The sequence below is a fragment of the Eleginops maclovinus genome, chromosome 4, assembly GCF_036324505.1.
Source record: "Eleginops maclovinus isolate JMC-PN-2008 ecotype Puerto Natales chromosome 4, JC_Emac_rtc_rv5, whole genome shotgun sequence".
NCBI lineage: Eukaryota > Metazoa > Chordata > Actinopteri > Perciformes > Eleginopidae > Eleginops > Eleginops maclovinus.
Window position 1 is genome coordinate 13,631,067 of NC_086352.1, and position 15,061 is coordinate 13,646,127.

Consider the following 15,061-nt stretch of genomic DNA (forward strand, 5'->3'; position numbering starts at 1 on the left):
ACTTTGATAGAAGTTCTTCTATTTAATTACAAAATAACAATATAAAAAACAACGAAACAGTGAAATCAGAGATTGTTTTGGATGAAAACAGATCAAAAGGTAGATTAACAGTTAGCTTTTGTCAAGATGTCATCAGTTAAATCATCAGTTTGTAAGCATTAGGTTACATATGAACAGAACACACTTATTTCTACATTGTGATTTTCCTACACACTCATGACCAATTGCTTGTCTAGGTTTGACAGAAATTGACTTAAAAACAAGCTTTTCTTTAAAACAGAATAACATTTAAAGCTGCTCAAGAGTAAAGTTCAAGTGTGAATGAAGTCCAGTGACCACCGTGAAATAAGAAATTAGATCAAAACGCTTCATTTCGGACAAAGAATGACTCATGTTATCATTCATTTTGTGATGTAGCTTCACTATTTTTCAGTCTTGTTTTTCCTGTTTAGTTAACGGGTCAGTTGACATCCGAGCTTATCTGACTGATGAACTGTAAAACGTTTGGTCCTGTTCACATTAACAATGGCTTAGTGTGTTGTGTGGAAATATTTAGATATAGTACTGACAGTGAAGTCTTAATTATTGTCACAGTGTTTTGAGAGAGGTATCTGAGTTTATGAATCGTGATCAGCCCTAGCTGAGGTTTGATGCACTATACCATCAATACATTTGAGCTTTAACACCATGTTACAGAAGCTCTACACCAGAATAAAAGTACTTGGTTTCACAGCATAGACATTACATATTGACACTTTTGATATTGGAGTACTTTTAGAGTGTGGTTGATGTTCAGGATCTCAAGCTTATGAGGTCTTGCCACTTTCCTTCCACAAAATGTGGCAAGAAATGCTCAAGATGCATATGCTTCAATATTTAAACAAAGACACCAGCGTTTCCAAGTGCTTTAGACAATAGGGGCTTATCAAAATCCTTGGTTCCTTCGATGTCAGTCCTAGTGTATTGATTAATGTACTCCCCAGTGACACATGGTTGTCCTTTTAGCAGAATTATATATTTAGTTCAAAGATTGACAATATTAAGTGGCTCCACAGCTACAGGCAGAGCGACACATTGGTGCTCTGTAACCCCGCCACGGCTTCAGAGACTCTTTCACAGGGACATGCTTTGTAAAGCCATGTGGGCTGCAGGCGGGAGCTGGATAATGTGAAGTAAAGGTTCAGGAAAACATTGTAGATCTGTATATTGTTAGAATCTCCACTTACAAAAGCATTCAGAAACAAAATGGCCATGTATTTCTAAATCTTCTAGTTTGTTTGCAGAGTAATAAATGTGCGAGTATTATGTTTTTAAAGGATATCATGTTCTCTTGCTGGAGATGGTTGAGTAGTTTCTCCACAGGTGCGTAGCGTCGTAGCGTTGCGGTAGAGCCCACCATCAGCAGCTTGTGTTTAGCCCGGGTAATGGCTACGTTCAGGCGACGCCAGTCCTTCAACAGCTCTCCTAACTATGAAATGAGAAGCAGAACATAAAAGGTCAGGTTATCACAAAGATACATATCTCCTGTGCGTAGGCGTGTTCACTGATGCAGATTGAGAGGCATAAAGAAGGGGAAAAGACGAGGTAAAAAAGGGAAATGGATTTAGAAACACTTACATTTCCATCCTCTGAAGTGCTCCTGACAAAAGAGAAAACGATCAGACTTTTGTCCCGTCCTTGGTATCTGTCCACTGTATTCACCTCCACACCGGTGAAAGCAGAGGACAGCAGCAGAGCAGAGATACTCTTTAGCTGCTGTCTGTAGGGGGCGATCACACCGATATCACAGGGCTTACAACCCGCCTGGAGAAAAGTTAAATAACCAGAGGTTGATAAGATAACTAGCTGTCTCACCATGGTAAAAAAAAAAAACTCTGACACTTACAAATACAACTTAAAAATGATGCATTAGGTTTAAAAACTTGAGCACCGCTTGGGAAATTGATGTACCTTTATGAGCAGTGAAAGCAGCCTGTGTATGAGAGCCGCCTCGGTGTGATTGCTGACACCTCCCTGCTCCACAGACTCCAGTGCTGGCACCTAAATGAAGCAGTGGAGAAAAACAAGATGTTGATGAGCAAGTCTTGTTTTTCTTTACAAATAAAGGCTTTGTATTATGTTTTCTAAAAATATCCAAACGTTTTAGTTGAAAGTATCTAGGAAGATCCTTTTAAAGAGATTCAATATTTCAGTGAAGTATCAACATGCAGCTGCTGCTTGACGTGCACTGTATATTCCACCTACCATGGAGCAATCCAGGAAACAAACAGGGCGGCTGGGCAGTAACATGTCCTGTATCCAAGCCAGGTCGAGCCCCGGATGAGTGTCAGCGTACGCACTCAGCTCCGACTGGACGGACAGCAGGAAGGGCAGAGTGAGGAGGGACGTGGCTGTCCTCTCTGATCCACACTCCAGCCGGCCCTCATACATCAGGGAGTTACTCAGAGACATTATCTGCCTGGAAACAAAGAGAACACACTGTTGATCAGAGCGGGAAACCTTTTTCAATATTATTCTGTAGTGTCACATCAATGTTTATCTCTGCAATTTTAAAGCAAGTGTTAACAGTTTCTCTTTAATATCAAAGTCAATTCGGATTAAATTCATTACACTTAATGATGTTCTATCATTTTTCTTTTGAATGGCTAAAAAATGAGCTCAAATATAAAACAGGAACATATTATTGAAGCATGCAGTGTTGTGTGTGTCTGCATGTCTACCTATTCATCCGGTACTGTACAGTAAGTTGCACCACTGCTTCATCATGGAGCTCAAGTCGCTTAAATAGACTTTCGTCCATGCCAAGTGACCTGTAGAAAAAGAAAGGAAATTTAAAACTGTTATTTTAACTTTGTATTATTAACTCTCAAACTGACCCCGTCACATCCACATGTCCCATATTGAACCTTGACCTTCACTTAATGTGGGAAATGTCGAATATTTTAACCTCACAGAAGACAAATCATTTTAATAAGTGTTTTTTTTATTGTTTTATCAACATACATCTCTTCTGCAAACACACCCACACTTTACCTCGCCTCCTGATTTTGCACTATTGGTGGCAGCTGTTGGTGATCTCCAACCAGGACAAATCTCTTGGCATAGAACAGCGGTCCCAGACAGATCGGCTGGCTGATCTGTGAAGCCTCGTCTATGATGCAGAAATCAAACCGCCGACGTGTGAATATGGGATGCTTGATGCCCATACAGGTGGTTGCCACTACCAGCTAGACAGAGAGAGTGAGGATCAGCAGGAATGGTGAGAAATCTATTAGTTATGATTATTTTGTTAAAACTGATTCAGTAAGCATAAAGTCAGTTAAAGCTGTTGCATAGAAAATATTTCATAAACAAACTGCTCACCTCTTTGTTATAAAGCTGCTCCAACTCTGACAGAGATTTAACTCCCTTCTTTCTCGCACTTTCCTCTGTGTAAGGCAGGATGTCTGGATGAACCTGGGGAGGGCAGCAGAAACAAGAGAAAAATCAGAGCAATACAGAGGGTTCAAAATAAAGTAGTAGGCTGCGGTCGAACAGTTTTTTGCTTAGGAAGGTTCCTAGCTGAGTTACCCAGAATCCTCTAAAGTGGCAGCTATGATGAGAGCTGTTCAAATTATTTCTATTTTCTTTATCATAGACTGTGTAGAGCCAGAGTCTCTTAGCACTTTGATAGTCTTTCTTTAAAGTCCGCTCTGAAAGTTCACATCTTCCCTTGACATAATGACATCGAAGTCAAGTCAATTTAGTTAGTGAAGACTTATCTTTTATGTACTTGACTTTACATAATGAATAATCAATGACCAATAACAACCCACCTTCTGCCCTTGCCCAAGACGCAGAAACCCAACTCGGAAACGCTTTAACTTCAGCAGGATGTTGTCGACAGCAGAGTGGGTGTAGCTGGTCAACAACACGCTCAACCCACACGCGTGAAGGATGCGAACCTGAAAGAGTAAAGAGAGGTCGGGAAGAGAGGGTAAGAGCTCTGGTCCTACTGGGAAGGAGATCATTTCCGTCTTTATGTATAGATCGTGGTGAGCAGTTTACCAGGGTGCAGATAGTTGTGGTTTTGCCCGTGCCTGGCATGCCAACGATCAGTGTGTAGTCTTTAGATAACAACACCTTCTTCATGGCCTGCTTCTGGGGTTTGTTGAGACCTACACAAAAATGCATGAAATGAACTGACAGGTATTCTCTATTGTCATGTAAGAATGTAACTGATTAAATGTTAGAACAGGTTAAACGTTTTATTAAGTGTGAAACTACAACAGAAATGGGTAAAATAAATAATGAGACAGGCAGAGAGGAAGAACAGCGGGTTACAGTATCTGTCTCACCTTTGAGGATGTTGGCCACAGTGTCCTTGGCCTCTCTTGGCAGAACAGAGCTGAGGTTGGAAATGAACTCTGGAGGACGAAGGTCAACGACCAGCTCCCTCAGACGATCACTGCACAAATTTAAAATATATGAAGTTTATTACTTAATTCTCACTTAGTTAACTTCCTACATACATACCATGCCTAATAACTATGCATTTTGCTGTACCTACCTGCCCTGACTGTTTTCCATCAGTTTGGAGAGATTGGTGAGGTGAGTGCTGAGACCCATGACACCTTCATCACTGTCCAGTCGAAACAACACACCACTGAACTTAGACAGGTCTCTACAAAACACACACATAAAGGTTTTCATCAGGTTAGCAACTTTTAAATGAGCAGCTGGTGAAGCAAAAGTCTGAACAATTGACTGTCCTATAGTCCATCTTGAAATACTTCAGCCGACAGTTATAGAGACAGGGCGAGATGCCAAATACTCTACAAATCACTTCACTACGCACCAGAATATACAAGGGCTGAAACGCTATTAAAAATAACTGTAGCGTAAAAACATCAGATGTTAGGATATAAAAGGAATATTTGAGCCACCTTGAAGAACTAAAAAGGCTCTTTTTCTTGTGTTTATTATCTTATAAAAAACGTAACTCTGGGTTCTCTGCTGTGTTGGTAGTGCATCCCACCACACAGCAGCTTTAAGGCATTTTACTTTTGTTTGCCAGTCTACGGTTTAACAAGGAGGAAGCTTCACACAATCCAGAGTCTCCTCCAGTGGGGGCGGGACTTATTTATGCTCTGTGTCTTTATGAGGGTTTGTTCTCACCTGTCCAGAGTGCAGTTGATCGATGTCCTGCTGACCTCACACAGGTATCCTGTTGCCAAACCAACCAGACGACCTTCCTGGTCACTAACAACGATACGATCGCCGCTGGCCAGACCGCTACTGACCAGACCGCTACTGACCAAACCCTTCTGTGGCACTGCATTGCTTCGCTGGAAACTATGGAGGAAAACCCCTTCAGACCGCACGGTCACCGGGCCACTCAGTTGCACATTTCCAACACAGCTCCCATTCTTCTCACTGGAAAAACAGATTAGAATAAGGAAATTATGCCTAGAAGTATAATACAATATGAAGGTGCTGGTTTCAGAGCAGGTATTGAATTTGACTTTAATGGAAACACACACACACACACACACAGAAAGACCCTTTTTGTACCTCTCCTCAGGCTTCTCAAGCCACACACGCTTTCTGCCGTTCCTGGCCTCCATGCTGCCAGCCTCAAGGCAGCAGAGCAGCAGCCATTGGGAAAAATAGCTTAGATGTGGTGGGATCAGGTGGCCCGTCTCTTGCTGTAGAAAGTCACGCACAACATCCTCAAGGTCATCTGCAGAGCTGCCATCAAGCGCCCTGGAGGGAGAGAGGACAGTTTAGTTTAAGTTCAGTTGCACAATTTAAAAATACACAACCGATGTATTTAGATATACGAAATACAAAGAAGAAGAGAATCAACTGGACTTCTTTGAAGTCGCTTCACAAAGAGGGGTAATAAGACAGGGAGCCGTGAGGAAACATGTTACACTACTATTAAAAACTCACAATGTTATTGCTCAGCATTATCAGTTCATTGTGGATACGTTATTGATACGTTTTAATAACAATTGTTAAGCTTGTAAATTCCACGACTGCAGAGGTAGTTTAAAAATCCTACCTTTCGTACAAAGCACAGTTTCTCTGCTGAGGACAGTACTGGCAGGTTTGTCTGTCGGTCAGGATGTCAGGAAGTCGAGACAAACGGCTCCTCTTCGCCTCTTTCTTCACACAGTTGTGAATGTGATGAACCAACGTGTTCCTCAGCTTCAGCAGCTCTGAGACGAACAGAGGTCAGCATTAAAGGTGACGGAGGAGATGCTGCTGTGGAATAATCTCGCTGTTTTTTCCAAGCACACAACATTTTGTTCTGAATGAAGGTTGTGGAAGTAAAATAAAAAAGGTATCACGTAAATAAAACCTTGATTATATATGATTAGAATGTTTAAATAATCAAGCTCCTCTTTAATTATTCCAATGCTCGCTTCTTCCAACGCCCCACACATTATTTTATTATGAGTGTACAATGTGATGAATATTAAATCTTGACAACCCTAGTGTGAATAAAATGTAAGGAGGATTGTACAATAATGAATGATATAGAATGATACTTTAATATTATTGTTACGAGCTAGTGTTGGGCAGGTTGGAAACGTGTGTCTACTGTACCTCTGCGGTCCATGTGGCTGGCCACCACAGGGTGCAGGTTGCCGGTCTTGAGGTAAAGCAGTAGGCCAGCTTCAGAATTGTATCTCTCCAGGCTCATCAGAGTGTAAAGAATCACCTACACACAAAAAAGGCATACAACTATCTTGTATATTGCTTGTTTATAATCCAAAAAGACATCTTGTATATGGTCCTGGCTGAAAGTGGGAGGGAGGATGACTGCTGCGCTTCTGCTTTCAACATATACAACGTTTTAAGATCCTTCATTTCAATACAGTCATTTCTAACAAAGATAAGAGCCCTCTACAGATAAAACACCAACCTGACTGCGATGCTCTATCGAGTTTGACTCCTTTCCAGTTTTCAGCTCCAGGGGGATGGTCTTCTCCTCCGGCCTTCTGTAACTACCGCTTCCTGGGTTTTGGATTCGAACCCGTGCCGTCACGTCGATTTTCCCTTTCAGACCAAACCTCGGTGACCACACATTCTCCTCTATATCTGCCAGCTCTGCTACCGTGACAACCGTTGCCGAATCCCGACATCTGCCTGGAGCTTTGCTGTTGCTAGGGCTGAGGTAATTGAAAGAGACAGATTATCAGCTCTTTAAACTGACAAATCCTTTTTAGAAATCAATAAGGCTATTGATTTTAAAAAAATGGTTTTCGTGTTAAAAGTAATTTTGTTTTGCAAAAAAACAAAAAGAAATGCATTTTTCAAAAACCTCTGAAATATGTAAATGACCTGATTTTCTCAGTTTTATGTAATATTTAATTAATTATTTATAATATATTTGTAATGGACTGAAAAAACAAGATATTTAAAGACAATATATGTTTATAGTCTAAACAATTAGTCTTTAAATATTTGACAGATTAACGAATATTGAAACTCATCCATTAGTTGCAGCACTGATTCACTAATTATTACACACATTGATACAAGATATGGCTGTGTGTCAGTGTGTGTGTGTGTGTGTGTGTGTACATTTTGAGGTTGATGGCTTTTGGTGTTGAGGAGCTGAGGTATTGCTTTGCCCAATGCTCCAGTGAGGGCAGATAATCATGCAGTTCCTGCTTCATCTCTTCCTGACTTACACCCAAAGTGTACCTACAGACAAAAAGATGACAAAGCAGAAAAAAACCTTAGCAAGACAGACAAATACGCAAACAAACAAAAGTGAAAAACAGGAAGCACCTGTCTGCTGTTTCTTCAGTTAATGATTCACATGTTGTGTAAAACTGTATATGTTATTGTTACACACGTGAAAAGGTCTGCTGCAGCCTATAGGTTATAATCTAACCACTTACATATCTCCCAGGTACTGGGGACTGCATAGGGCTTGGTCTGCCATTTTAGTCAGTGTCTCCAAAGAAAAGTCTTTAGCTCTAGCTGCCCTCTGGAAGACCTCGTGGACAATCGTGCCATTCAGCATTTGTTTGGAGCCACCGTCAAAAGTCTACATCAAGGGAGAGATATGTAGAGAGAGAAGGAGTTGTTGTGTGTCAGTATACGGCCCAAAATACAGGAAAACACAGGTAGTGAGGATATTTGTGTTTGTAAATCCTCTTACCTTGAACATGTCTGCCAGTACTGCACGCCTCATGCAGCGGATGGAGCTTGAGATGCTGGTACCTGAGATGAGGCTATCAGGTAGTAAACCAGGAAGCCCTGCTCCCTGTCCACCACCCAGGAGCCCCCATCGGAGTGGCCCTCCAGATGCACCACATCCCCACAACAAACTGGGGTAATTTCCCTGCAAACACCCAAGGAATTATTACGTTAATCCGGACTGAACACTTCACATAACTGATGGACAATCTTGGGAGTCTGAACATAGCAACCGAACAGTGTTTGCAAGACAGAGGAACACAAAGCCTTACCATCCATCTTTCAGCAGACACGTCTCAGTTGGATGTTGAGATTTGAAGCATGTGATGGTCAGTAGTTTTTTGCCAGGCTTTTCCTCCACATCCAACACCCAGTAGCGGTTGTTAAGTCCTCCAGAAAGAATCACATGGTCGGGCACCTTACTGTATGAACGGACAGTATGTATACCAGATAATCGTCATGCATAATTTCCCCAAAAAAACAGAGAAACTTGACACATGAAAACTAAACATATCATTTCTGGTATCCTTGGAAACTGTCCATGTGTTACTGGCTCTCATTTACTTAATCTTTCCCCCTCTGTTATTGACGTGAAATGTGGATCACTATGCAACCCGTGTGTTTCTTACCGTGGTCTTTTGGATTTCTCCTCTATGACAAGATCTTTATTATTGTCCATCAGGTCATCGAACCAGCTGTCGTCCAACATCTCTTCCACAGGACCGCTTGACGTCACTCCTGGATTTTCTGCTGTTCAACAATTGGGAGAGTGAAACAAATTATCATAAAACTTTATCATAGAATAAATACTAACTAAATAGGGATTTAGCATGTATACTACTCTAACTCTTACCTCCAGCTCTCTGCTGATCAGAAGATGTTGGATTGTCTCCATTGGATGTCAATGCTGCTGTTGTAGCTCGTGCCCTAGTAAGGTCAAGGTCTCCCGGCTCTACACTTCTCTGCATTTCAGTTGAGATATTTTGCACACTAGGTGTATGCATGTGAACAGTAAGAGTGTGAGTATCCTTATCCAGATGAGCGTGTAGGTTTCCATATGCTTTCTGCTCCGTTATCACAGTAAAACCAGTATCCTTCTCATTTTCATCCCTCTCTTTCTGATGTGTTCTCTGATCCCCTAAAACGTTTCTCTTATCATAAGAGACGGACTGACCCTCTGATAGGTTGCTGGAGCAACGAGGTGTCCTCAAAGGGCCAATTGGCTTTGGTGGATTGGCATTTCTTGGTCTCTTGGCATTGTGAGACTCTTGAGGAGGGCTGATGATTCTTTTCACGGAGCCAGACCATCCATTTTCCCTCTCCGTTTTCCCTCCCTCCTCGCTCATAACTCTCCGTGCTCTTTGACCTTTGGATCGGGGAGTACGACAGATGGGTGACAAGTTGCCAAGTTTCTCCAGACCTGCCTTACTGCTGGGCCGGGGGCTCAGTCGATCTCCATCACTGAATGAAGAAGTGTCAGAAAGCTTAATCTGACTGTCGGGGGTCTCAGGCACAGAGAGGAGAAGATCTGGTGAGCAGGGCTGGAGGTTTTCCAGATCCCTGAAGATGCTCCTCTTTAATGGAGAGTGGGGTCTGAATGTGGAGGTTTCGCCATTTTTGATCTGAGGTTCAGTCCTGGCAAGTGCAGTGATGGGTAATTTTGTGGGAGACAGCAAGTCCTAAAAGTAAAACAGTCAACTTAGTATTTTTATACATCACCTAAAAACTGTGAGTGGTTAAGTAAAACAGAGAAAAATGCAAAAGGGCACATTAATTAAATAAAAAGCACAATAAAAAAGAAGAGCAAAGCGGAAAGCAACTTTAAGAAAGGTGTAATATGCGTTTAAGAGAAAAATATACTGCCGTGAAAAACCAAATACTAAGCACAGAACCTATGCAATTCTTTATGACGTTTATTGTTTATTTATTTGACTAATATATTCACATTCACATTAATAATAATATCTCAAATTGTCAATCTCCCCCAAAAAAATCAACAATGAAATGGAAAAGTAGTTAATCATTACAAATTGAAAAGAAAAGGCAGCCAATGAAACTATTAACACAAAGAAAATGTACCTTCTGGTGGTTTTGGGACGAGAAGAAGGATAAGATGTTCTTCTGCCCTTCTGGCCCCTAACAGAAACAAAACAAACATTTTACTGATGCCTTTCGTTTGTTGTAAAACATAGCACACGGTTCAAAATGAAAGCAACATTTCAGAATGTAGAGATTTTCATGCACATAAGCTCAGTAACAGGGCGGTGTTGGCGTGTCTGCCATAATCTTATGGTTATAGATGGCATAGTCTAAATGAGCATGAAAAGACTCACAACACATGTAGGTTACATGTATATCTAACAGGACATTTAGAACCTGATATATTTTGTTGTTTCTATATAACTGTGTCAATAAAGTTTTTTTCTGTTTGTGATATGGTTCAATAATATCTGAATTATTACTTTAGTATCATGGGCTAAATAAATCTCTTCTTATTCAGGCTCATTATTTTACTAAATGTATCTTCATTTTCATTGTTATTTTTTTGGCACTTTGGCCGTTAGTGTTACTTCTCATGCACATTACATGTATAACTGTATTGGTTTTAATTCTAACTGTTTAAAGTTATCTGAGCAATTACAGGAACAGGCATTTCCTTAAACACCATTGTTGACAAGGGGAAAAAAAGAAGATGACTTCATTGCAGGGATTAATAGAATTCAATACAACCAGGCAGGGACAACACTGAGTTAAAAATAGACTGAGGAGATAATGACCGGTGACGGGTGCTACAATTAACCGTCTGAATATCCTTGTCATGTTTTCATATGAAAACAAAAACTCATTAATTATTCTCTACTCACCTTGGTTTTCTTCAGTTTGGTCCTGTTCATGTTGTCTGATTATACAGAGCCAGGTGTCTGAATGTATGTTCGTTTCTTCGCTAAAGCTGTTTATAATTTTTTATATTAACGATATCTTTTGGACGAACAGATCAACGGTGTTGTCAACAGAAGGCTCGCCTCCCCGGCTTCTGCTAATGACACAGCTATCTGAAGAGAGACTATTTTACCTAACTTTAACCCACTCTGCATCTCCACAACAGGGGATTGTTAACTTCACTAACAGCGTAACTTTTCTGTGACAACCACCGGACCGTTTCAATGTTTTGAAGCCGTCATCTTGTTGGTCTTTAAGCGGTGTCTACCAATGTTTTCGAGTCTGGGGCGCCAAAGTTTTAGTTTCCCGCAACGGAAGTGGCGTCAGAGCACTTCCGCTTATATTTTTCTGTAACCAAATCAGTTAACGGTTACCTGACAAACTGTAACGTAAGAATAACGTAATACATTTAGTTAAATAATTTAAGTTTATATAAAAATAACTTTCCACACTCATAATTCCTTTATTCAATCTAAAAATATATCATATTATTGTTAAATGACAAAAAAAAAATCTTCTAACGTTCACTCAAAAAACAAATACTCCATTAATGATTATCTCACTTTATTGCCGTACAACAAGATCAATCACTTAACCGAGTTTCGAGGTCTACGTGAGGCTTCCTTTCTCTCTGGCTATGTAAGCATTTTCATCCTCATGTACCCTATTCTATATCTTCTTTGTTGCGCAAATAAACTAAAAACAAAACTCCTATTAGTGAATACTTTGTTTCAGGAAACCATCTTGTAAGTATAGTTTGGCTGTGCAAATGGAACCTGGAACTTCCATAAAATATGTAATTGAGACAAATAGTTTGCAGCTGAATCTTTTTAAATATCTGACCCTCAACTAACAGCTAATTTATCTTTATAAATTAGTTAATAATGATAACATGTCATATCTCGGAAATTATGTTAAGTTTATTTAAGTGTTTTGGTCTTGTGACTTTCCCTTTATTTTTGAATGAACCTTCCCTCTCGTTTCAAAATCCCTCTCCTGTGATTGCTCGCCCCGCCCCTGATTGTTTCCACCTGTTCCCCATTACCTGGTGTATGTATTGTCCTCGTCGCCCTTTGTCCTGTGCCAGTTCGTGTTTGTTCATGGTGAATTTCTACCGGAGTCATTAAATCACGCTTCGAGCCACGTTGTGATTTAAGTGCTTTTGTTTTTTTCATGCTCCCAGTGTTTTTTCCTCTTTAAGAGTGATTCTGTGTTGATGCTGTTTTTTGTCCATCATAGTGGATCTATTGGTTTGAATAAACCTCTTTTTGTTCAAACTGGTGTGAGTCGTGCATTTGAGTTCAATCCCGTTTTCTCAGTCGTAACATAACATGCTCCTTTCCCAAGTTCACACCTTTTCCATTTACAACCTGTATTGCATCGTATGTTTGTCTAGTGATTTACAATACATTATACAAAACCTGATTTGAGGCTTACCAGTAACTATTACTTTTCTTCAAGTTTGACTAAATAACAAAATGTACCACATTGGTTAAAATTTACATAATCACCATAGAGTACTCTACTAAAAATAAATAGGAGACATTAACACTAATATCAGAGCAGAGTAAGGCTACGATAATAGGCTTTCAGTCAGTAGGGGCTTGGCTTCAGACTTGAAATATGGAAAGTGGACTGCTACTTGGAGAGGTCCCAGTTCACCTCCTAGGCCCTGCTGTGGTGCCCCTGAGCAAGGCACCAGACACCTCCAATCCCCCCTCCCCATTGCTCCCCGGGTGCTGCACAATAGCTGCCCACTGCTCCTAATACTAGGATGGGTTAAATGCAGAGGACCAATTTCACACTGTGTGCTCTGCTGTGTGCATGTATGTGACAAATAAAGAGGGTTTCATCCTCCGATTCTATCTCTATCTCCTGTGCTCTTATCTTTGGAAACCCTTGAACTGACTCAGGGACAGTTTTATCCTGCAGGCCATTAGACTATTGAAATCCAGACCTCTGCTAAGTACCATCACTTGCATGTACCCGTAAGGCTTCTCCCCAGTATGAATTATGGTGTGCCTGATGATATCTACTTTCTCTCTAAAACATTTACCACAGTCGGTGCACCTGTGAGGTTTCTCTCCCGTTTGGATTCGTATGTGGGCATTCATGTTTCCCACCTGTGTGAACCCTCGGCCAGAGAAACTGTATGTGTGCGGCTTCAGTCCGGCGTGAGATTTCATGTGAGTCTGCAGGTAGGAGCGCTGGATGAAGCTTTTACCACACACACCACAACTGTAAGGCTTCTCCCATGTGTGTCTTTATGTTGCGAGTCAGAAGGGATTTAATCCTGAAGTTCTTGTTGCAAACGCTGCAGGTGTACGGTCTCTCTGCTCTCTTGTGCTGTGTTTCCTTCATGATAACACCTCCACCATCTCTGAATTCATCGTCTCTTACTTCACTAGTGTAAACGTCACTGGCTGATGCACAACAGTTTACTTTATCAGGTTCAGATTTCTGCTTTCTTTTTTTGAACCGTTCACATGAGCTCTTGCCGGGCAAATTGTCTTCCTTATTTTCCATTTCTTGGTTTTGGTGTGGGAACTGACTTCCATCTTCCACATTTCTTTGCACATAAACATGTTGAACGTTGTTTCTTTTGTATGTGGTTCCTCTTGCTGCTTTTCACCTGCCTGAGCAGTCAGCATGTTCTCCTCCTGTTCCTCCTTGATCTGGGGTACGCCCATGCATCCTCACACTGGTTAGTCTTTCTCTCAGTGATCCTGCTTTAAAGGAATATGTTCCTGGACAGAGGTCTGCAGGTGGGCTGAACCGGAACACACATAAGACAATAAGGGAATTAGTTCAGGAAAATAAAACCACCTTCCAAATTTGCAGTTACAGTGACTGACCAGGAGATGACAGCAGGTATCAAGGTTATCAAGAAATAAGATGATTAAAAATCATAAAAACAGAACGTTTCAAATCAACTTCTGCAACACATGATATGAACGACTGCTGCACTTACATTTGACACTTTTAAAGGCCAATGCAGCCAAATTATTATGAATTATAATTGCTTCTGTCAGAGCTGCAGCCAGATAAATTAAGTAAACAAAAATGATTTCATCAAAACAAATGATCTACTCAGACAGTGTCCTCATCTCGCTCTACAATTATATTATATATGCAAGTTTGATGATTATCTTTCAACCTCAAATATGCAAGAAGTCATACTCATTTACACTTTTAAGAATGTTTTCTTACATACATTCAATGTGGTATGACAACAAAAATAACTTTCTGCTTCCTTTCCTTTTTTTGTGTAAACATAGTTTTTACTTACGTTATGTTTTTTTCCTATAAGCCATTTCCTTTGTGTCCCAGCCAGGCTTTTGAAAAATACCAGAGATACCATTCTTGGTAGTGTTAGCTTAGACGTGAGGATTAAAGTCCTCTGTTTCAGTGTGTCAGACAATAACATACCAGTGGGGGCCCCAAACACACACACACACACACACACACACACACACACACACACACACACACACACACACACACACACACACACACACACACACACACACACACACACACACACACACACACACACACACACACAGCATCTCGCCATCACGTAAACTTTGCATGAGAATGTGACAGATTATTCCACCAGCACAGACCTCACACCTCAAAGTATATCTCCTCTTAAATTCCAGCTAAAATATTTAAATGCTCCCCCCCCCCCCCCCCCCCCATATATAAAGAGTTTTAGCATCTGGTTAGATCGTCAGCTGTTAGTCTATACTTTCAAGAAAAGAGTGCATAGACGACAGGTAGCTCTCTTGTGAATATGGTGCACATCCTGACAGTGTGTCCTGCGTGTTTGCACTCTACTGTAAACAAGTATAATGTAAACACGTGCAAAAGAGCCCTCACGAAGTCGGACGAACCAAAAATAAAGAATTTCAGAGTTGCA

The 15,061-nt window shown here is 40.8% G+C and overlaps 1 protein-coding gene across 1 annotated transcript; it reads right to left on the reverse strand.

Annotated features, from left to right (window-relative positions):
- Positions 1-2: 2 nt before the first annotated feature.
- Positions 3-11,160, reverse strand: dna2 (DNA replication helicase/nuclease 2). The gene is given in 26 exon segments (XM_063881199.1): positions 3-1,165; positions 1,320-1,468; positions 1,618-1,803; positions 1,951-2,040; positions 2,245-2,458; positions 2,721-2,810; positions 3,034-3,227; positions 3,364-3,456; positions 3,816-3,944; positions 4,048-4,157; positions 4,338-4,447; positions 4,550-4,663; positions 5,158-5,415; positions 5,554-5,745; positions 6,047-6,203; positions 6,595-6,709; positions 6,914-7,160; positions 7,576-7,698; positions 7,899-8,047; positions 8,162-8,250; positions 8,253-8,344; positions 8,472-8,621; positions 8,829-8,949; positions 9,053-9,878; positions 10,279-10,335; positions 11,064-11,160. Coding segments are annotated over 26 exon segments (4,137 nt in total). The 5' UTR covers positions 11,094-11,160; the 3' UTR covers positions 3-1,113.
- Positions 11,161-15,061: the final 3,901 nt, after the last annotated feature.